This window comes from Chiroxiphia lanceolata, chromosome 27 (assembly GCF_009829145.1).
Source record: "Chiroxiphia lanceolata isolate bChiLan1 chromosome 27, bChiLan1.pri, whole genome shotgun sequence".
In the NCBI taxonomy this organism is placed as follows: domain Eukaryota; kingdom Metazoa; phylum Chordata; class Aves; order Passeriformes; family Pipridae; genus Chiroxiphia; species Chiroxiphia lanceolata.
Genome location: NC_045663.1, coordinates 5,615,591 through 5,638,665, shown reverse-complemented (window position 1 = coordinate 5,638,665; position 23,075 = coordinate 5,615,591). Strand labels below are relative to the sequence as shown.

Here is a 23,075-nt window from a genome sequence, read left to right as displayed (position 1 = left end):
GCCTCTTGGGGTAGGATGAGGTGCTGGGAGACAAGACAGAAGGGCTGGGTGCTTTGGGGGCTTTTCTTGGGTTTACCCCCTCCACAGGTGACTGTAGGAGGTTGGAGGCGTGTAGTGGCTGCGAGGTGGGAGGAAGGGCAGGGTGAGGTGGGTTCCTTACTCCAGGAAGCTGGTGATGTAATCCCTGCTGCACGTGGACCACACAAACGGGTTGGTCTTCATGGTGATGTGAGCAGCCATGAGCTTGGCTGTCTCCTGCCCACGGGAGCCACAGCTGTTGCCAACCCCATCGTGATTCATGCCAAACCTGGGAAGCACCACCAAGGCAGAGAGAGGTGATCAGCTGCTGTGTTTTCAACACATCTGGGTCATCCATAGGAAGGGTTTTCAGCTCCTCTTGGCAGGAAAAACCCAAGGGGGGCTCTTCCCTGTGCCAGCTGCTCGCAGGGCCTGTCCTGGCACAGTACTCACGTGTGGCCAATCTCGTGGGCGATGGTGAAGGCCGTGGCCAGGCCGATGTCCTCGTTGATGCTGCAGCTCCGCTCCCGCTCGCACATCCCGCCCACGGGGGCCAGGCCTGGGGAAGGCAGACAGGGCTGTCACACAGAGCCACCACAGAGCATCTGCAGGGGACAGGGGAGGAGTGTGGGGGCTCTCACTAACGCCCAGCACAGCCTGCTGGCAGTGACCACTTCCTTCCCACTGGGCTTTGGGATGGACTTGTGGCTCCTATGGGCTCTGGGTATGTGGTGGCTCAGCACTGTCAGCTAAATTAACACTGACAGGCTCAGAAATGCTGAGAATGGGTCAAAATCCTCTGAATTTCATATCCAAATCTCAAATTGTGCACAGAGTGGAGCAGTCCTTGTCTAAACACTGATGGGGGAATCTGGGAATGGCTGTACCAGCACTTAGGAATCCAAACTCGGGCAGGGCAGCCTGGACAGAGTAAGACAAGATCCAGCCCTGGTTCTGGCTGACACCCACCAGGATCAGGAATCCAGCCTGACTCAGTCTGGAGGGCTGGATCATCAGAAGTGCCCCCTGAGTAGTGGAATAGTGCAATTCCCCTGAATAGTGGAAGTAGATTCTCCCAACCCTCTGCCCATGGACCAGCACAGGCTGTGCCCTCTCCACTGGGCCGGGGAAGGATCTGACTCTGTTCATGGAATGAACTGAGCCATCACAGCACCTCCAGCCTCACCTCCCTCTCAGACTCCTCATCTGCAGTTGCATCAGGTCAGAGATCCACCAAGTTTTCCCTTCTCACTGCAGTGATTCAGAGCAGTAATCCCTCCCTGACTGCTCAGTCTAGACCAGGGCAAGATAAATTAGGAGCTGCAGCCAGAGAAAGCTACAGGGTCTGTCTGTGTCTCGCCATTTCAATAAAGAACTCCCTTTACAGTCATCACAAAAAAGGCTTATTTTTCTCTGCTAAGCCAGGAATACTCCACTAGGCCATGGACCAGCCCTAAACGCGAGTGGTTCTTAATCATCAGGTTGGACCTGACCCAGGGATATAACAGAAAAGTGTTCCAGAGCCTATCTGTCCTTTGGGTTGCTGTTTTTAGTGTTTACAGAAGTGAGGAGGCCGAAAACCGCTGGGCTGTTCCTGGCTCTGCTGCTGGTCCTTGTGGTACTGTTGGGCAAGTGTTGCCCCTCAGCCTGTTCCCTGGGAAAGGGGGTGGCACAGCCCACCCTCACCATGCCCCCAAAGTTCTCTGTGCTGGTGAGAAGTGCTGCTGAAGGGGTGGCAAAATTCTACCTACCCAGGGTGCCACAGGGTTTGTTCTTGTAGATGCAAATGTCATATCTGCAAAGAAGAGGAGGCAGAGTTAAAGATGCTTCTAATTTAGGTGCCTCCAAAGCAGCACATCCCCATTTTACCCATGTGGTCACACCCAAACCACTTCAAACCAGCCCATGGTTCATGGAACACTTCTGGAATGGAAAGTACCAGTGGCAGCAGGTAAGATGCCTCTGATCTGTGTTGTCCAACACTCACTTTCCCCAGGCTGAGATTCACTGTGGGTTTTCAATGACATCTCCTGTCCTTTAACTCTGGGCAGTGCTGAGCTGGGGCAGAGGTTTGGTTTGGATGAAATGTGGTGGTAGGACATGTCCAGAGAAGGGAAGGGGGCTGGGGAAGGGGCTGGAGCAGCAGGAGCAGCTGAGGGAGCTGGGGGGGCTCAGCCTGGAGAAAAGGAGGCTCAGGGGGGACCTTCTGGCTCTGCAACTCCCTGACAGGAGGGGGGAGCTGGGGGGGTCAGGCTCTGCTCCCAGGGAACAGGACAGGAGGAAATGGCCTCAAGTTGCTCCAGGGAAGGTTTAGATCAGATATTAGGAAAAATTGCTTCATGGGAAGGGTGGTCAGCCATTGGTACAGGCTGCCCAGGGGTGGTCACCACCCCTGGAATTGCCAAAAAAACCAGCAGATGTGGCACTTCATGATATGGTTTCATGGGCATGGGAGGATTCGGTCAAAGGTTGGACTTCATGATATTGGAGGTCTTTTCCAACATTAATGATCCTATAAATCAGCAGGGACAATGCTGATCCAGACTTAGAGTTCTTTGGGTTTGGGTGGGAGGTCCAGCTCTGCTCCCTGTGCATTCCTGGAAGGCATCAGGCACAGGGATGTGGCCCAGCAGGGCAGGGTGGGAGAGGGGTAGTTTCTGGTCTGGAAACTCAGGTCCCTTGCAGTAAATTGCATTAATCAAATAGAGAATCACAGAATCCCAGAATGCTTTAGGTTGGAAGGGACCTTAAAGATCATCTCATTCCACCCCCTGCCATGGGCAAGGACATCTTCCACAAGACCAGGTTGCTCCAAGCCCCATCCAACCTGGCCTTGGACACTGCCAGGGTTTTAATTATGATTTTTTAAAAAAAAACTAAGGAAAACATTTCAGTTTGAAAACATGTTCCATTTCAAACATGGGACAGCACTGTGGTTTCATGAAAACACTCAAGAGATTTTTTTATATATATTTTTTTTTTTCAGTTTAGTTCTTTACTGAGAATTTTCCCAACAAATTCAGTAAAGGTTGATTCAAGGTGACTCTTCCCTCTGTTCCTGGCCTCCGCTTCCAGCCATTGCATCAAGGAACCCACTGTCATTGGATACAAGGAAGAGCTATAACAAGGAGGGTAAAAATCTCCTTCAAATGGAAATGCAGCACCCTCAAAATAGGATGTGGTGGCAGCTCCAAAAGAGACCAGTTTGGGGTTAGACAGTGAATATTATCATTTAATTGCAGAGGTAAACCACATGCCCCGCCTGCCTCTGTTCCAACACCTTCTCCAGAAGGAGAGACACCCCAGACTTGGTTTAGTAAAGCCAGGGCTGAAAGGGGCCAGGCTAATGCTGAGATCTGAGCAGGGTGGGCAGGAGGGGGCACAAGCTGGGGTGTTACACTGAGGATGCTGAGAGGATGACAGGGACAGTGGAAGGAACACTGGAGCACCTGGAAGGACAGAGGATGCTGAAGGGAGAGCTGGAAGGATGGAGGGGACAAAGGGCACCAAGTGGCCTCTCTCAGAGGTGCTGCTGCTGTGTCCAGGACTGTCTGTCCAGTGCCCACACAAACCCTGCTTGGGCAGAGAGGAAACATCCTGGAAAGGCCAAAAGCAAATCCAAAACACAAAAGTGTTTGTGCCAGTGTGGGTTTGGGGACATCCCCATGGTGTTGAGACCATCTGACACTGCTCACCCCAGTGATCCCAAGGGATGAGAGGAGAGACTGAGCAAGTGCCAGCCCATGATGGGTTAATGTGACACATTCCTGGTGATGCTCCTGTTGCTTTGGCTCTCTGGAAGTGTCCAAACCTCTCACCCCCAGAGGTGGAAAATGTTTGTTGCTCTGTTTTGAGCAAATACTGTTAAAGCCCTTTGGAGGCTCAGGTTTCACGTCCCTGCAAGAGAAAAAAGCCTGGATCTCAGCAAGATGTTATCAGAGACAGAGAATTTATTAGGGATGTGACTGTGCTGTCCCAGCCCAGCCACTCGCTGGGGGTTGGCTCAAACATCTGGTGGGAGGATGAAAAACTCAGAACCGCTGTTTGCATACCACCTGTGGTGGGAGGGGAGGAAAAAGCGGAGCTGCAGCCCCAGGAGAGGGAAATTCTGTGGCCCAGGAGCCCTTTTCTTGCTCCTCTGCTGATGCTTGTGGGCTCTCATCCCATGAGCTCCCCAGGAGGGATGTTCCAGGCTCCCACTGCCACCGGGAACTGGAGCGGGAGAGCAGCATGTGGACAAGGAAACCGGCTCCCACTTGGAGGCTCCCCTCTGCACCACTTACATTTCATGACTTTTTTCCACTCCACAAGAGAGGGGGTGAAACAGCACAAACAAACCTTGGGCTTGCCTTTGGCCTCTCCCCAGAATGTTTCCCCTCTGCCCAAGCAGGGTTTGTGTGGACACTGGACAGTCCTGGACACAGCAGCAACACCTCAAAGAGCAGCCTCGCAGTGCCCTTTTCCCCTCCATCACAGAATCAGCTGGGTTGGAAGGGACCTCCGAGATCATTAAGTCCAACCGTTGATCCAACCCCGCTGCGGTTGCCAGACCATGGCACTGAGTGCCACATCCAGTCTTATCTTAAAAAACCTCCAGGGGCAGAGAAAAAACCTCCAGGGACTCCTTCCAGCCCTCCCTTCAGTATCTTGTCCTTTCAGATGCCCTGCTCCTCTTTCTACTGTCCCTGTTATCATCTCTTCATCTTCCCTCCTTCTGACCACCATCCATCCTTCCAGCTGTCCCTCCTGCCACCCTCTACTGCTCCAGGCTCAAGCTCCCATCTGTCCTGATGGGGGGCTATTTGTTCTTCACTTGTTCTTCACATGTCCTTCACCACATGAAGGTTCAGACTCCCTTCTTGCAGCTCTCGAAGTCTAGTCCAGCATCCAAGTCACGTTGCTGACCTCAGCTGCTGTTCAAGGAGTACAGGGACACAGGCAGGAGTCCTGAGGGAGCTGGGATGAAGTAACTGCTCCAAGGATGTCCACTGAGGAGAGAATTCAGCCCTACACGTAGTCACCTAAAATGAGATGAGCCAAATCCTGCACTAGCTGGAGCACTGTCACTGTCACAATGCTCAGGTCCCACTTGGATCCTCTTCACCCTTCGCAGCAGAGGCAGACAGGGCTCTCCAGGATGCCCAGTGCTCCACAACTCCAGGATGGGCTCTGGTAGTACCCAACAGCCCCATGCCATTGCCTTCTGGTGTGCAAATGCCCGTGGCTGCAAACTAAGCCCCTTGAGAGCCCAACAAAGACCGAGGAAAGATGCTGGAGAATGAGAACTAACTGAAGTGGAAGATGATAGCTGTGTGAACTGCAATAATCCACATCCCTCTGAGGGAATTGGCACATGGCCAGACTGAAGGATGGCCACTGCCAGGCCATTCGTGGGGGATGGAAGCCTTGGATGATCCATTTGGACAGAGGTAGAGGACAGATACATGCCCAGAGGACACATAGATGCCCAGAGAACAACCCCAGAGAGGACAACATGAAGGACAGCCCTGCTGCGTGTGGGCTTGGGCTCAGCCTCACCTGGTGATCAGCACTGCAGTGTCGTGGTTGGCTATGCCGTTCTCAGGGATAGCATTCCCATTGCCATTCCTGTTCACTATGGATTTCTGCCACTTGCAGAAGCTGTCCAGGGATTTCCCGGCATGGTGGTTAATCTCCAGTGTGGGCTGGAATGGAAGCAACATGACAGCATGTTCCCAGGAAAGCTCTGATGTGAAGGCACTGCCTATTCCATGCCAGCAGAGCACTGACACCAGTTCAGATGCCCCCACTTTACACAGAAAGCAGGCAAAATGTGACTTTAGGAGGACTAAAGCTACCTAAACTTCCCTAAAGTCACCTTATCATAGAAAAAATCCTCAGAGTCCCTGAGGTCTCCTCAGCCCATGGCCTGAACTTAGTCCCCAGGTGCCTTTAGGAGGATGTGGAGCAGCCAATAGGCTGCACAGGGAAGGTTTCCTGGGGGTGAAATACAAGGGGAACACACAGACCCACAAAGAAAGTGCAGACGTGATGGAAATGGCCCAGCAAAGCTCAGCTTACCTGGTCCTCGGTGAGGAGAATTAGCCTGGTCACCAGGATGTTGACAATATTGCCCAGACTCGAGTCCTGGAAAAGTTTGGCAACCTGACCTCCAAGAAACAAGAAAAGAGGAGTCTTAAAAATGAGCTCTCTGGCTGGGTGGCACTGGAATCAGGGGGTGAACCCTCAGTTGGGCCCTGTGGGTGGAATCAGGGCTGTGGGATCTGAACAAAAACTCCCCTAACTTTGGCAGTTAGGGAAAAGCCTAAATTCCCACTGACTCCACTACCAGGCTTGAAAAAACAAGGGAGAGACCTTGGTGTCTCCTTCTGGGGACACTTAGCAGGGGAGATGATCCCCCAGCACCTGCTCCTTGCCTGGAGCTCAGGAGGTGAAACCCCACGACCACGGAATTGCTCAGCCCCAAAGATGAAGCTCTGCTGAGGGAAAGGCACAGCATCTCCGAGAAATCTGCCAGCACATGGTTGGTGTGTCAGAGCAGATGAAACAGTTAGAGCCGCTATTGTTTCAAAATCTGGCGTCTGCTTTAGAAATGCAAACAGTGCGAGCCATGAAAGGAGATCCTGTGGAGGACAGGACAAAGGGCCATCACAGAGGGGCTTTCAGAGGATTGATGGATAATTTCCAAGCCCATCTCACCTCACGGGAGGATTCAGCGTGGCCAATTCAGGCTGTTAATGCATCCAGCCTGGTATCCTGCCGCCAGCAATGACCCAGCCCACAGCCCGGTGTGGTGTGGAAGAAGGAGGGTGTTTCTGCCGACCCCTCACGCTGCTCAGCCCCCAGGCGTGAGAGCTCACTGTCCTTATGCTTTCCCATGTGTTTCTCAGCTTGGCTGGCCCTATTTGCAATGCTAATTTGAGATGAGAGATGCTGTTCAAAGAAAGGCCTTTGTTCTCCCAGCCCAGATCTGGCCTGTGGTGAGCTCAGACAGGCCAGAGTTTGCCTCTCCTGTGGTGCCTCTCCTTTACAACAGAGGCCCTGCAGGCTCTGGGGCACCACTGCTCATCTGCAGCAGCAGTATGTCAGGATTTTTGACCCAAGTGTTGCTCTGAGCACAGGAAGAAGCTGTTGCCCTCCTGGAACAGATCTGATTCCCCCACTGTGTTCCCACCCCACTTTTCTTGCAGGAAAAACACACAGCACCCTCTGCCAAGCCCAGACATTGGGGGTGATGAACAGTAGTCATTGCTGGGTGTGTGTCTGAGTCCCCCTCATGTTCCTAGTGTGGTTATAACACTTACAATATTCATGATGGCCAGGATGTACTGCTCTATGTCCCTCCTGCCATGGTACCCCACCATCATCTTGTCAGCCACCACCAGGGTCTCCACGTAGCGCTCGGTGCTCACGGATCTCTTGAGGGGCAGCTGCCCCCGCTGGCTGTGGTTGCCCGCTGGCTTCAGAGGGGAGGGTTTCAGTGTCCTCAGCCACCAGTGCCTCCCCTTCCAGGGCTTCTCATCTGCGGAGGGAAAGAGATGTTCCTGTTGCCCTCCAGCAGCAACTTGGCAGCTCACAGAGGTCTGGGATGTGCAGCGTGAGGGGAGAGGAAAGGCCATTGTGGGGCTCTTCATGTGGACCCAGCAAATGCCCCACTGCAGCAGGGTCCAGTAGGGTCATAAGCTCCAATCCCTCAGCCTGGAGACCACCACAGGGCAGAAGAGCTGACTGGGAGACCACAGCCACCCTCCTACCCTGCCAGGATCCCCCTCTTCTGCTCTAATGCTGGATCATCAAACATCTACCAGACTGGGAAGATGGGCAGATCACAGGCAGCCCCACAGCCTGCCAGCTCCAGCTCCTCTGGGCTCATCCCAGGAGCTCATGGGGGTGCTCAGGTGAGGACAGGTCCAGCTTAGGTGGCTTTGCTGGGCCAGCTGCACTGTGGTTGTTCTGAACTGTGTTTGCCCTGTGGCTCCCACTGAACAGACTTTGCTTTCCAAGAAGCAATTAGGAGCAGGCTAAATTTTTTTTTCTGGAAGCTGGGGAATGTGGCACAGAGTCAACAGAAGGGGAGTCTGCTGGCACTTTGTCCCAGCTTTGGGAGTTGGGATGGGAGGAGCTGGGCCAGGGAAATACAGAGTGTCTCCAGAGATGCTGGTGGGTCTGGGGACACTCAGAGCTGCCCAGAGCAGGGTGGCAGTGCCCCCGTGTCTCCAGGTGTCCCACCCCTTCCAGCAGTGACCTCTCATCTGCTTAAGTGTCACCACTTGAGGCAGTGAATGAACACCCTGAAGCGACACACAAACCTCCAGGAGCAGCAGGGGACAGCTCTGCTCTGTCCCTCCCAACTGATCCACAGAAAGCCATCCAGCCTCTCTGCAGGGATGGCCTCTCTCATTCTTATGGAGCCAGGGAGTTTACCTCTGTAAACTAAGGGAGAGGCATCCTGTGTGCCTGCAACATTTTGGGTAGATGGAGTCTATTCCTAAGGGCCAGGGATTTCAGCCACACTCTGAGACACAGATGATGAGAAGGGCAATTGTGGAGAGGCCAGGACAGACCTGTGAGAGTCCCTTTGGGAGTCAAAGGTTTGCAGGTGTAGAAATGGGGTCGAAGTACAGCTACCATTCCCTGTAAACATCCTCTGTGACCAAACAGGTCCCACATCCCACCCCCAAGGCATCTTTCCACCTGGTCTCCAACAGAAGTAGAGTTATCTCAACATGGACACAACCTGCAGTGGCTAAAAACCAAAGACAAGTCTCTGCTGAGCATGTGTAAGCTGTGATTTCTCAATACATGGTAAATTAGCCAAATCTGGGAGGATTTTTCTGAGTAAAAATAAGAGGTGGATTTTTCTCTCTTCTATCCCATGATCTATTCACACACTTAAAAGCCCTGCTGTGAAGAGGAGAGCACAAGACCTTTCCAAAGACCAGGCCACCAGAAGTGCTCAACATGGGTCAAAGTAAACACAGAAATCTTTCTTGAATGCAGATGAATTTGGTTCTTTGACACCTAGAGCAGTGTGCACCTTCAAAGCCTGGTCTGACAGGACGTTCCCAGCCTTTTCTGGGATGGCTTGAGGGGGTGTTGGTGGGAACGAGTACCTAGCACTCCACAGGCTGCATCTATGTGGGGGTACTGGAGAGATGATCTCTTGTACACGACGTGGGGGCTGCCCTTCCCCTCTCCCGTGCTGACGTTGGCTCCAGGGCTCAGGGGTTCAATGAAATATTCCTCCTCATCTGCCACGATCACCCCGTGCTGCAGAAGGAAAGAGAGAGAGAGAGAAGGCAATAAAAGAGATGGAGAGAGAACTGGGGGTTGGATTGGTGGCTTCTCATAATGAGCTTTCTGTAAATCAACTCCATAATTTCTGGGGACTGATAAATACTTTGGAGGATGTGAAGGAATTCTTCATTCACACACAAACTCTGAACTGTATGAACATCATCATCATCATCATGGCTGAGCTTCGCGAACGAAGATTTGGGAAGGCTTTATCCACATTTGTTACAGGCACATTGGTGACTTATGAGGCCAATACGTGACAGACATATCCGATTGCAAAAGGCACAACAGAAAGACTCCTTAGATGGTGTATTCCGCAGGACACGGTTCTTCCTGTGTTGCCTTTTCTCCTCGAGAGTGTGTATGAACATACAGAGCAGAGAAAACCCAGCCAGATGGTCCTGGATGCCTTGGGACATCTGTGTTCACTAAAGTCCTCTGGAAATCACAGCCTTTCCTTGCAAAATTATGAATGAGTTGTTTCCTATTTCACCCACTCAGTCTCATTGAGAGCCTGTGGGATCCTAAATACCATACATTGAAACTGCAGCACAGCTCAGCAGCGAGACCTGTCTCCTGTGCCTTCAGCTTCACCCGAGAACCTTCCAAAGTAGCTCAGGACCATTCCCACCAGCTGGGAACTGGGGCACAGAGCTGCAGAGAAGTGTGAATACTCAGAGGCTTTTGAGAAACACACCAAATCTTTAAAATGTGAAGTCCGATTAAGCAGGGAGGTAACGAGCAGGAGCCACAACCCTCCTCTGCAGCCTGGAACCTGGGTTGTTCACCTTGTACACCTCAGACTGGTCACCTCAGTCAGATGATCTTGTTTCTGCTCCCTTATTTGTTTGGGTTTTTTTATTCTTTGACTGACTGAATTTCAGCTGTGAGCCCAGACTTTGCTCTCTCTGAGTGGAGCCACTTGTGAGACAGTGATGACCAGGCAGGAGCAGATCCCAGTGGGGTGAGCAGCCAAACCCACCAGGTGCTTGCAAGATCTCTCCTCTGCAGCCAGTCCCATCCTCACAGCAAGATTTCCCTTTACCTGAAAGGTCTGAGCAACCAAAAAAGTTTCTGGAAGCACAACATGAGCTCTATCACTGTAACAACTCCTGAATCTCCCAATAACTCCAAGGAAGGTGGTTGTGCCACTTCAGCACCAAGCAACTAAGGCACAGAAATACACCTGGCACGGCTCAGGCACGATCCCAAATGTCCAAGACCCATGTTACCTGGCTGTCCCCCCACTCCCTGTGTGCAAGCAGAGGTGGAGAGTGGTCATCCCTGTGTGCAGACACCCCTGACCTGCCACCAGGTCAGCACTGGTGCTATCCTTTGGATGTCACAGCACTTTAAAATCTCCCTCTGTGCCCAGGGAACAGGAACCCTGCTCTGCCAGGACTGGTGTGGCCTCCCCTGCAATACTGGGGCAGTTTGGGGGGACACAATATAAGAAAGATCTGAAGCCATTAGAGGGAACAGAGATGGAGAAGGGCCTTGATTTGCAGCCATGTGAGGACACTGAGGGCACTTGGTGTGTTCAGCTGGAAAGGAGGAGACTGAGGGGAGACCTCACTGCAGTTCCAGCTGCCTGGGCAGGGGCAGAGGAGGGGCAGGGACTGAGCTCTGCTCTGGGGGGACCAGGGACAGCAGCCAGGGAATGGCTGGAGCTGTGTCAGAGCAGGGGCAGGTTGGATCTCAGGGAAAGGTTCTTCCCCCAGAGGCTGGTTGGGCACTGATCAGGCTCCCCAGGGCAGTGGGCACAGCCCCAAGGCTGCCAGAGCTCAAGGAGCATTTGGATGATCCTGAGAGGCATAGGGTGGGATTGTTGGGGTGTCCTGTGCAGGGCCACGGGTTGGACTGGATGATCCTTGTGGGTCCCTTCCAACTCAGCACATTCTGGGATTCTGTGGCAGAGAGAGGGGAAGTCGGCGTCTGTAAAACCCCTTGAGGCCCTTGAACGGAAGGTCCCACCTGTGTAACAGCACTGTGGAGGGTGTTCTGGGGGAAGCCTCTCCAGGGTGGACCCTCCCAGCCCGGCAGGGCTCTGTCCCTCTCCCTCCGTCCCAGAGCTCAATTGGGGCAGTGTGTGCATGGCAAAGCCCCCAAACCCCCAGTGCTGGGGGATTTCCTCCTGCCCCAGGCTCTGTTGCTCTTGGCTGGGCTCCACCTTCTCAAACACAAGCGAGGTACTGTGAGGTTACCCCGGCCAGGGCTCCGGCGGAAAGCCGAGTGCCGGCGGCAGAGCCAGCTGGCTGCCAGCTCCGAGGGCCGGGGAGGAGGAGGTCACCACCAGCCTGGGGCAGAGCACCAAGAGGGAAGAGCAATTCCTGCCCCAAACCCATGTCCTGCTGCAAAAGGGATGTTCTGACTTAAACCTGGAGCCTCAAACCACCACCTCCCGCCATGAAGCTTGGATGTCCCGGGAGGGTGACCCCAAGGACCCAGCTCTGAGGTCCAGATGCTGGACACGACACAGGCCTGGCGAAAGGGGGTGGTAAGAAGTCCTCAGGGAGATCCCTGTGGTTTGTGGGGGAGCTAAACTGGATATCCTGTCCGTGATTCAGCCAGGTCAACTGCAGAGCAAGGGTGGTTTGTGTTCTTAGTTACAACCATGGTTCAGAAAAGCACAACCTCACACTGGGATTCAGCTCTTCCAGCTCCTCATACAGACACAGGAGCTGTTTGCCTCAGCAGGGACCATCTCTGCCTTGCTCCAAGCATTTGTGTCCATGCTGGGCCCAGGGGGGGCTCTTCAGGTGAAAACACGATTTCAGCACACACAGGGAAGCTGTGGCTGCCCCATCCCTGGAAGTGTTCAAGGCCAGGTTGGACAGGGTTTGGAGCAACCTGGGCTAGTGGAAGGTGTCCCTGCCCACGGTAGGGGGTGAGACTGGATGAGCTTTAAGGTCTCTTCCAACCCAAACCCTTCTGTGGTCAAAAGTAACCCAAAACAAGTTCTATCTGTGTAAGGACAAAATTCGTTATGGCTTTGTTTTATGTCAAAATCATAAGGGTTGTTGAGAAAATATAAATATATGTGTATAGTAAAGATACTCTGGTGAAGAATAACATTTTATATGTTTATAGATAAGGAACCAATAGCCTCAGTCCCTTAGAGAACACCAGGGAATTGCCTGGGCCTTGAGCAGAGTTCCCATGTCTAAACAATGGGAACCAAGGGACAGGACCTAAGGGAATGGCTGGAGCTGTGCCAGGGGGGTTGAGATGGATCTCAGGGAAAGGTTCTTCCCCCACAGGGTGCTGGGGCACTGCCCAGGCTCCCCAGGGCAGTGGGCACGGCCCCAAGGCTGCCAGAGCTCCAGGAGCGTTTGGACAACGCTCTGAGGGACAGGGTGGGATTGTTGGGGTGTCCTGGGCAGGGCCAGGGGTTGGACTTTGATGATCCTTGTGGGTCCCTTCCCGCTCAGGATATTCTGTGATTCTGTGAACTTAAGTCTGGGTGACTTCCCCTGAAGCTCAGCCTGAAGCCCAGCCCAGCTCACCCTCCATGGGAGATGTGTGGGGTGAGCCTCTCTGCCCGAGTGCCCTCAAGCCTATGGTCTGGAAAAACAGTGGGAGTGTGTCTGGATATTGGGAAGACATGCCCAGACACTGGCATCCAAAGCTGATATGCTGCGAGGTGAGAGTGGTGAGAGTTGTGTCAGACGTGTTTGAAAACAAAGCAGTTTAGTGGTGCACCCTGCAGACATAGAAATTCCTGAGGGATGTGGGAGTTGGAGGACAGGAGGATGGCTGGGGGCTCATTACCATTTTCTCAGCTTTTTGTGTTGGACGCAATTATCCCTTTCCCTCCTCCTCGTGCACAGCTCACCCCACAACCAGCACCTGGTCCCTGCTTGTGCCCTTTCAACACCACAACCCCCCGGGCAGCTTCAGTGAGCCGGGTCTGCAAACATGGGTCACCTTGTGCAGTACCCCCTCAACAGCAGGAACAGCAGGAACCTGGACTCCTCGGCCACTGGGGACCCTCTTCTGTCCCTGCCCGTCCCCTCCAAAGCAGATGATTCCTGCCTGAAGCTGAGCACGCTGTGGATGAGGGAGGGATGGCGCGAGTGAATCAGCTGTTACTGAGCAACCAGAGCTCTGCCAAAGGTCTCTGGTGTAAGCACAGCTCCCTCTCTCCCAGCTACAAACATTCCAGGCTCCTCTTGCCCAAATTCCCAACCCTGTTGTCCTCACTGACCCAGCAGACCTCCTCCCCCACCCTCCCTGATGTCCACAGCTCTCAGGGGCAGGAGGACAGAGCTCAGGAAAAGGAGACATTGTTGGATGACCCTCAGTCCCTCTTTGTGCCTGGCTGCATTTTCCTCCAGACAGCCCTTGGTATCTCTCCAGGGCTAAACACAGCCTGTGGACTGAATTATCCCAGTTCAAAGTGCTGCTGGGCCATTGCTTGCCCTCTGAAGTGGGAAGGGTGATGCCAGATCCCTCCGGATCCAGCAGCATCCAGCTCATCCCTCAGTGCTTTTGAGAACACCAGGGAATTGTCTGGGACTTGAGCAGAGTTCCCATGTCTAAACAAAGGGAACCAGGAGTTTATGCAGCTCTGAGTTTTGGCTGTGAGGTGGAAACATTAGACTCTATGATATAATGAGTCAGATTCTCATTTCTGTTAATAACCCACAGCACTGTTCTGGCAGTGTAATTTAGCAATAAATCAAACATGAATTCATTCCCACTTGGATGCTCTTCCACACTGCCAGAATAGTGCTCAGAGGTGGGGCTGGAGCCTAAATATGAGTCTGGCCTACAGAGTCTTTTCTAGATGTTATCCCTCCAAGGGAGCCATCAGCCTTGGGATTCACTAACGGGGTATGTTTGCTCCATCCCTCCATCTGGCGGGTCATGAAATGTGCTTTAGGAGCCAGAAATATCAGAAAAATCACAGAAAAATTGGGATGGAAGTCCTTAGTCTATTCCCAGTGCTGGAAGAAGTAATGAATCATACCTGGAGGATTTTTGAGAGGCATTTATCTGGCCTGTTCTTAAAGATCTCCAAAGATCTCCCACTCTCCAAGCAATCTAGTCCAGACCTCAGCTAACCTTACCACTGATGTTATCATTAAGCTTTTCTTACTGATATTTAGGACCATCATGCCTATTATAAGCTCTTAAGACTTGCAAAATCAATCATTCCCACCCTCTTTCCAGCAGCCTTGCTGGTTTTGAGGAATGCATCTTTGTTGTTCTCTTTTTCATACTGAAAACCTGATTATTTTAGTTTTTCCTACATAATTCACATTTTTAGCTCCTGAAATCAAGCCTTGGAACCCCAGGAATGTATCTACACTTGTAAGGACCTCAATGCACTTTTGACATTCCAGTGGTGCTGTGAAATTCCTGCCCTCCTGCACTTCTCCCTCTCTTTCAGCACATGCAAAACATTTTTTGCTGTTGCTGTTGGAAGGGGAGGGGAGAGAGCTCTGCGAGAGCCAGAATAACAGTCTAGAGCCTGGATTATCCCATTCCAATTAAAATCAGTGGAAAAATGCCCACTGCCTTTGGCAGGGAGAGGACTGCAAGTGGAACAGGGATGAGGAACCCCTGGAGATGTGATGAGGGATGTGCTGTCTGCACCTTCCACCCATTTTGGACACCGGTGCAATATTCCTGCTTGACACCAATCCCAGACCTTTCCCAGTGCATGGACCCACCTGCTGGGACACACAGCTGGTGAAGAGATCAAAGAGACTGCAATTAGTTGTCGGCATTGCCAAGCACAGACACTCACCAGCCCGTTGCAGTTGCTAATGGCCACCTTGGAGCTCAGGTACTGGTCCTGCAGGTGGCCGGCGTAGTGACAGTCCTCATGGAAGTCGTGCTGCCAGTCCATGCCATCCCGCTTCCAGTATTCCACAGTGAAGTGCTCAGCCAGCAGGTTGGAGTGCAGGGTCAGGTTGAGCAGAAACTGGGTCCTGTGGGCAGAGACTTTGTAGAAGACCTGCTGCTCGGAGGGCTCGTAGGCCAGGGAGCCCAAGCTGCGCCGGGGCCGCGGCTTCAGCTGCCTCCTCATGTCAAAGGTGAGGAAGTCCCCGTTTTGGTCCACTTGGATGGGGAAGGCGATCTCATAGTGATCCAGGCTGGAGAGGAACTCCTCTGGGGAGGGAAGGAAACACAGAGGAATGATGTTCTGCAAGGACAGCCTGAGTCAAACACCCAGTGATGTCGAGCACAGCCACAGCCAGCACAGCAGCCTGACATACAGGGTGTGCTCTGCCCAGGCTGCAGGATCCTTGGGATATTCCCAAAGCCCTGCAGCCCAGAGAGCCCTGGGATAGCAACACTATGGAGTCTAATTTTCTTCCTCTGCAGATGCTGTAAAGGGGCCCTTCAGGGCACCCGAATTCTGGCTCTGGTCCTGGACTATCCCCCATCCATCCATCCATCCATCCATCCATCCATCCATCCATCCATCCATCCATCCTCCCTCCCCACTGGGCAGAGGGACTCCAAGCTGTGCAGAGCCACACTCTGGTTTGGAGGGTTATTTTAACTGGATCATTTCAGTAACAAACCCAGCAATAATGTCTCCTCAAAATGAACCAGAATGAGCCTTGGGGTGACAATATCAGTCTTGCTGAGGAACTGTGGGTTCCTCAGAACATCTACAGCTGCCAGATGGACCTGCCAGCTGATAACTCACACAATCACAGCACCACACCAACCTTCCCAGTCACAGCTGCCTCAGTGCAGGAGGTCCTGGGCATCCTCCTGAGAGGTCTAAAGCCACTATCCTTGCAGTGCCAACCTTGATACCAAAACAAGAAAGAGGGTAACTATCAAAAGAAGAAAGAGGGTAACCAGAATTACCCAGATGGGCTGAAAAGGCAGCAAGAAAAGAAGTCAGACATCCCTATTGCCCGGCCAGGTCTCTGTCTGTGATACCATCCTGCCTTCCCAGCTCACTGGATTTGTGATATTTTTTATCATATCAGCATGGCTTAGCACCTTCTCTTGAGGCACTTGAGCTTTGGGCCTGTCCTGTAGCGCTCTGAAATGTGCTCTGCAAGGTCACTGTCTGACCTGTCTGCCTGGTAATGCAACAGTTCTGCCTGTCAAACAACTTGGCACTGAACAACCTCCCCAGAAACCCCTCCTTTTCAAAGGAAAATGTCCCAGGGAATGCAAGGCTGGATCTGAGCTGTCTCTGACAGCCCTCAGTACCATAGGCTTCAGCAGGAAATGTAAAATATTGTGTGCTGGGCAGAACAGCTTGTCCACCACACTGTGTTTTCTGAACCCCTCATGTCCGGAGGTTTTAAGTGTCCTGAACCCTCAGATTTGCCTTCTGTTCACTCTGGAAGAGCCTTGCTGTGCTTTCTGCATCCTATTTGGAGTTGCTTCCTAAGCAAACAGGCTGCTCCAGGGTGGCTGCATTTCTCCTGGCTCCACAGTACCCATCTTCAAAGCCTTCCCAGCCATCAGAAACTTGGACTCCAAACTCCACTCTCACCACAGGGCAGCACTGGAAAGTTCCCTTTCCTCTGGTGTCTTTTCCAGTGTGGGAGCCTGACAGAGCGGTTTCCTTGGCCACCAGTAATGGGACAGTCCTTCCCACCAGCTGGGTTTAGGGGTTAGCTTCCCTCCTTCCAGACCATGAGCACTTCTGGCACCTCTCCCTTGCCTCAACAAGCCAGAAATAATTATTAGTTTTTTAACTTCCTGTGCTCCAGCTTCTCCTGCATCCCCTGTGATGCAAACAAGGGTGACTATTTGCACTTCAGCAATGACTTCAGGCTTGGAAAAATTTGCTACGGGAAGTGCCTTGTTTTTCCCTCTTTGCAGCCCATGCGGGCTTGAAAAAGAGTGAATCAGAAGGAGGTTTGTGCATGTTGTGGCTACAAAGGTCCTGGGAGCCTGGGCTGGAGTCTCTGATCCTGACCTGGAAGCGTGTCTAGGAGGTAAAAAGTTGTCCAGAGCCTGAGGGTGAAGCTGTGTGTGAGAATCTGATTGTGTTGTGGTGTTGGTCACTGTGCATCTTCTCAGGGATGTCACCCTGGAAAATGAAGCACAGGAAGAGCCCAGGAACAGTGTCCTGGTCACAGAAATGTTTTAGGAAGTGATGCCTTTGAGTGGGAATGCCACAAATGGAAAAAATAACCAAAGATAGAATCATGGAATAGTTTTGCTGGGAAGGGACCTTAAAGATCATCTCATTCCACCCCCTGCCATGGGCAGGGACACCTTCCACTAGCCCAGGTTGCTCCAAGCCCCATCCAACCTGGCCTTGGACACTCCCAGGGATGGGGCAGCCACAGCTACTCTGGGCAACCTGTGCCGGGGCCTCACCACCCTCACATGGAAGGATTTCTTCCATATATCCAATCTAGATCTAATATTCCCAATATCTAATATTATATACATGGCAGTTCTGCAGAGTGTTGATAATCAAGAGAGAGTTTCACACAGGAAAGATGTCCACTGTCCCCACCCAGTGTCACAGCTGCCTCCTCCTCTTCTCTAAAAATGTAAAATATTAATTTAGTCTCTAAGAGGTTTAGATCTCTTACTCCCCAACCCTGTCTACTCCATCCTACATCACAGATGTTCCCCAAATCCCTCATTTCTCCATCCCTCCCCACATTACAGACCATACCGGGAGCTCCATTTGGCCCTTCTGTCAGGTGCCCTCTGACCCTCAGCCACTTTACACTCCATGAATAGACCTTGGCCTGAGCTCTGCTGCACCCACTGGACCAGAAGGGTCCTGCACTGGAGATAAGCACTTTGTGTCTGCAGTGGAAGAGAGGCTATAAAAAAGCCTTTCTCCAGGAAAACCTGCCCATGGCTGTGTGGACACTGGGCACCCTGAAGGACCACAAACCTCCAGAGAGAGCAAGGGAGAAAGCTGGGGAGGAGGAGGGATGGGGTGTGGGCAGAAGTACCTCATTGTCCCATTTCTGGCAGAAAGAGAGCAGGATGGCAGAAGAAGGGAAAGGGCACAGGGCAGGCAGAGGGGGAAGTTGAATAAACAGAAGAAGAAGGAAAGGTGAGGAGGGAGGATTTTATTCCCTCCTATGTCCTCACCATTGCCTCACTCATGACTGAGCTGCTTCAAGGATGGAGAGGAAGCAGATGTTTTCTTTGGTCTTGTCACCAAAGAGGAACCCCAGCTGCAGCCCAGACATGATTCCCAAGGGATAGCTGTGGGAAGTCCTCTGGGATCCCCTGGCTTCAGGCTGCCCCGGCACTGTGGCAGCCTCACTATGTCCTTCAAGGGTCCACTGGTTAAAAAGTAACCAGATCAGCCCCACTTAATGTTCCATAAAATGGGAATGTCTGATCTATCACCATAGTTAAACTAAGGACCTAACAGAAAATTCCCTTTGGATTAAAAACCACTCAGCTCTGGTGAGCACATGCTGGATCCATGGTCAATTCACACAATCATGGAATCATAGAATGGTTTGGGTTGGAAGGGACCTTTAAGCCCATTTTGTTCCACCCCCTGCCATGGGCAGGGACACCTTCCACTACCCAGGTTGCTCCAAGCCCCATCCAACCTGGCCTTGGACACTTCAAGGGATGGGGCAGCCACAGCTGCTCTGGACAAGCTGTTCCAATGATTTCAGCTGCTGCTCCCTGCACAGTTACATTGGAACCTCGTTACACCTCCTGGGCTTGCAGAGGCCTCAACACCAGCTGCTATTTCCCATAAAGATAATTAGAGCTCATGACTATGATACCTTAATCTTTCTCCTGCATAAAGCAAATACCCCAAACTGGAGTCGTGTGCACACAGGGCGAGTCCTGCGCTGTGCTGACTGGGGACAGTTAGTGGAGATCAGGGGCTTGTTGAAAACACTGGCCTTTGTTCTCCAACGGCTCAAGGAGGATAACAGCATTTCACCCTCTTGAGAAGGTGTTGTGGGGATTATGTCCTGACTGTCTCAGCAGTGTGGTGAAGTGTTGAGTAACACCAACACTGTTCCAGATGCAGGAGACTAAAAGAGAGCTCTGACAGCAAGAGGGGCCCATGGGCCTGTGACCAACCATGTGAAGAACAAGGGGAAGTGCCGGATTCTGCCCCTGGGATGGGGCAACCCCGGTTGGACAGACTGGGAATGAGAGGCTGGAAAGCACTGCTGGGAAAGGGCTCCGGGGATCCTGGTGGTGCCAGTTGTTCCTGAGTCAGCAGTGTCCTGGCAGCCAGGAGGGCCAACCCTGTCCTGGGGGCATCAGGGAGGGGATTGTCCCGCTCTGCTCTACCCTGGAGTGGCCTCACCTCAATATTGGGGCAGTTTGGGGGGACACAGTGAAAGGAAGATCTGAAGCCATTAGAGAGTGTCCAAAGGAGGGCAACGGAGATGGGGAAGGGCCTTGATTTGAAGGTGTGGGAGGACACTGAGGGCACTTGGTGTGTTCAGCTGGACAAGAGGAGACTGAGGGGAGACCTCACTGCAGTACCACCTTCCTGGGCAGGGGCAGAGGAGGGGCAGGGACTGAGTTCTGCTCTGGAGGGACCAGGGACAGGAACCAGGGAAGGGCTGGAGCTGTGTCAGGGCAGGGTCAAGTTGGATCTCAGGCAAAGGTTCTTCCCCCAGAGGCTGGTTGGGCACTGCCCAGGCTCCCCAGGGCAGTGGGCACAGCCCCAAGGCTACCAGAGCTCCGGGAGTGTTTGGCTGATCCTCTGGGGCACAGGATGTGACTCTTGGGGATGGGCCTGTGCAGGGCTGAGGGTTGGACTGGATGATCCTTGTGGGACCCTTCCAACTTGGTATATTCTGTGATTCTGTGACCCTTGGGACTGGACAGGGGACAGACTGCAATCCCTGGGACCACCACACTCCCAACAACATCATGGGCTAAGGCTCATCCCCTGGCCAGCTCAGGGCATTTAGGAAAGCACAAATGCACTAATTTTGGAGAGCCTTTGGGTTTAGAATGAGGTATATTAACAAACAGAGTGGGGACTCGTGCCCAGGGAGGGTTTGGGGTGCTGTGAGTCAGGATGGGGGTGATCTGGCAGCACCATCCCTGTAGGAGTGTGGGGCTGCACATGGAGGGAGGTGTGAATTGCCAGACCCAGAATAGTCCCCCCAGGAACTGCCAGAGCCTTTGGCCAACAGGACCAGAAACTGGGTGACTTTTTAAAAGAAAATCTGCCTGTATTACTTTGCACAGCAGAGTTTGGTTGTTTCTCCTTGTGCTGCCTCCATGGGCAGCACTGAGATGGTGCCCAGCCCCAGGATGGTGCAGGGCTTTTGGCTGCCTTTGTCCCTCTTTCCCGTTCTGCTTCACAAGACAACCCATGGGCATGGTAACTCCATCCTGCACTGCTCAGGGAATGTCACCTGGCTCCAGCCAGGGATTGTCACCCACTTTCACCCTGCTGGGATTGATCTGGGCACACGTCAGATGTCAGGATTGTGGCTGCCTAAGTAAGTTTTAACACCTTGCACTGATAAATGTCTGACTTCAGAGCTCTTCCTTCTCACCTCTGGTGCCTGATGGGACTGTTCATGTTGCTTCTTAAAAAATGATCATAAAAATAGTAGCACTAAGCAGTTTAACTACCCTGTGCTACCTGCCTGTGCTGTTTTGTACTCTAGGCTGGCACAAACCAGCCCACCTCACTTTCCAGTTCATTCACTCCTAACCTGGAATAAAGTCAGACACAAAAGCACAAATCCAGGTACAAGAGACCCAAATTCTGCTTTCCTTGCAGTCACACATTGTGTGACTCTGTATTTAAACACAAAACCATTACAGAATCACAAGATATGCTGAGTTGGAAGGGACTCATCAGGATCATGGAGTCCAACTGATGGCCTTGCACAGAACACCCCAACAATCCCACCATCAGACACACACTGACACACAAGATGGGTACAAAGTGCTCATGCCTGAGCAGGTTTGAGCAGTTACTACTGGTATCACTTACAGAAACATGTGTCCAAACTAAAACTGCTCCTCCGGCAGCACAGGCCTGTCCAGGCTCAGCTGGGCAGACGGTTTGGGTGCTCCAGCACTGCCCTCCATCCCTGCACACACCAAGGACCTGCTGGCTGCACACACACAACCCTCCTAAGCCTGTACTCATCCAAGGATGTGCTGCTCCACCCAAGTGGAAGGGCAGCTTCCCTGCTGTCACCACACCTCCTTCCTTTCCTAAGCCTGTTGTGGCTCTTGCCCTGCACAGACCTGACTGCTCTGAATTCTGCAAAAGTCCATCCAAGAAAAAACACAATCCTTTCCTTGCAGGGCAATGGAAACATAGGACAGGCAGCAGGAGCAGCTCTGGAGTAGTGCAGCAGGGTTGAGGTATCTCCATCCAAGCCTCGGCACGTTACCCCACACCTCCCGGGGCAGCGTCGGGTTTGTGCCAGCAGTAGAGCTTGTGTCCAGCAGCTGTGGTGGACCCAGCTCCCCTCCCAACCCCGATCCTACCTTGTGACTGGAAGTGTAAGCAGGGAAGGTGCCCACGGTCCGCAGCGAGGATGACAGTCCACATGAGAAGCCTCCAAGCCACTGCCCATGGTCAGCGCTGCTCGTCTCAGTGCAGGGAGAATTGTGCCAGCTGGGAGGGCGCTGTCCCAACATGTCTCTCCCTCGGGCACTGCTTATGTGGAGACAGGAGTGCTCAGTCCCTCCGCAGGCATCCTTGGCTGCTCTGTGCTCTTCCCAGGGCAGCGAGGCCGGAGTGTCCCTGCAGGGTCCTGGGCCTGGGCCAGCACAGCGGGGTCAGCACGGGCTAATCTGGACCTCAGGCATTGCCCCTGCGGAGGAGAGGGTGGGGTGAGTGAGTGGGAGAGAAAAAGGATGGAGGAGAAGGACACCAGGGAGAACATGGGGGATGAGGAAAGCCTGCAATGGGACAGACAAAGGATGGAGGAGAAGGACACGACGGAGAACGTGGGGTACAGGAATAAAAGCTTTGAATGGGACAGACAAAGGATGGACAAGAAGGACATGAGGGAGAACATGGGGTGCAGGACTGAGGAAAGCCTTGAATGAGAGAGAAAGGGAGAGACAAAGGATAGAGGAGAAGGACATGAAGAACATGGGGTGCAGGAATAAAAACTTTGAATGGGACAGACAAAGGATGGAGGAGAAGGACACAAGGGAGAACATGGGGTGCAGGAATGAGGGAAGCAACTGGGAGATACAAAGGGAGAGATGAAGGATGGAGAGAAGGATATAAGGAGAACACGGGGTTCAGGAATGAGGAAAGCCCAATCTTGGAGGAGTGAGATGGAAAGAGTGCAAAAGAGGAGGAGAGGATGGAAAGCGAAAGCAGCCATAATTAACCACATCAGCTCACAGCACTGCAAAACCATGTTGTGCTGCTCCAGGGACACTGCACACCCAGGGGTTCTTCCAGCACTGCTCCAATAGCAGCACTAAGGGTTGGAATATACCCTATACCTGAGGAAAGGAGATCAGATTCAATGGGAACCCTTTGTCCTGTGGCAACACCCACGAGGAAGTGCAGATCAAAGAGTGATCTGGTCTGGGTTACCTGATCTCTTAAAGGGGAGCAGGAAAGAACAGCATCAGCAGCAACCAAGAAATCATCTCTACTGGTTTCTCTGGATTTAAAACACACCCTAATGACTCTCACTGCACAGAAGGAAGAGCACTTGCTCCCAGAGTGTATTGGCCAAACCATAAAAAAGTGATGGAGAACAAAGGAGCCATTCAGTGAACTCATCCTCAGTCCCATCCACAAATGGATCCTGAGATTCCAATTGCATTTTTTATTTAAAATGGTTTGCTAATTGCTTCAGTGAAAG

At 52.5% G+C, this 23,075-nt stretch overlaps 1 protein-coding gene across 2 annotated transcripts in view; it reads right to left on the bottom strand.

The window, feature by feature from the left end:
• The window catches only part of ADAMTS10 (ADAM metallopeptidase with thrombospondin type 1 motif 10), a 63,433-nt gene that overhangs the window by 27,337 nt on the left and 13,021 nt on the right, over positions 1 to 23,075 (bottom strand). Inside the window, exons 2-10 of one of the 2 annotated variants that reach the window (XM_032712350.1) lie at positions 21,730 to 22,058; positions 15,071 to 15,435; positions 9,132 to 9,288; positions 7,323 to 7,540; positions 6,079 to 6,162; positions 5,557 to 5,702; positions 1,770 to 1,813; positions 472 to 577; positions 161 to 307 (exon numbers count right to left, since the gene is read on the bottom strand). In XM_032712350.1, coding sequence (XP_032568241.1) covers positions 161 to 307; positions 472 to 577; positions 1,770 to 1,813; positions 5,557 to 5,702; positions 6,079 to 6,162; positions 7,323 to 7,540; positions 9,132 to 9,288; positions 15,071 to 15,435; positions 21,730 to 21,793 — 1,331 coding nt within the window. In that variant the 5' untranslated portion in view covers positions 21,794 to 22,058. Of the gene's footprint in view, positions 1 to 160; positions 308 to 471; positions 578 to 1,769; positions 1,814 to 5,556; positions 5,703 to 6,078; positions 6,163 to 7,322; positions 7,541 to 9,131; positions 9,289 to 15,070; positions 15,436 to 21,729; positions 22,872 to 23,075 lie in introns of both variants that reach the window. The other variant, XM_032712349.1, reaches the window with a different exon arrangement.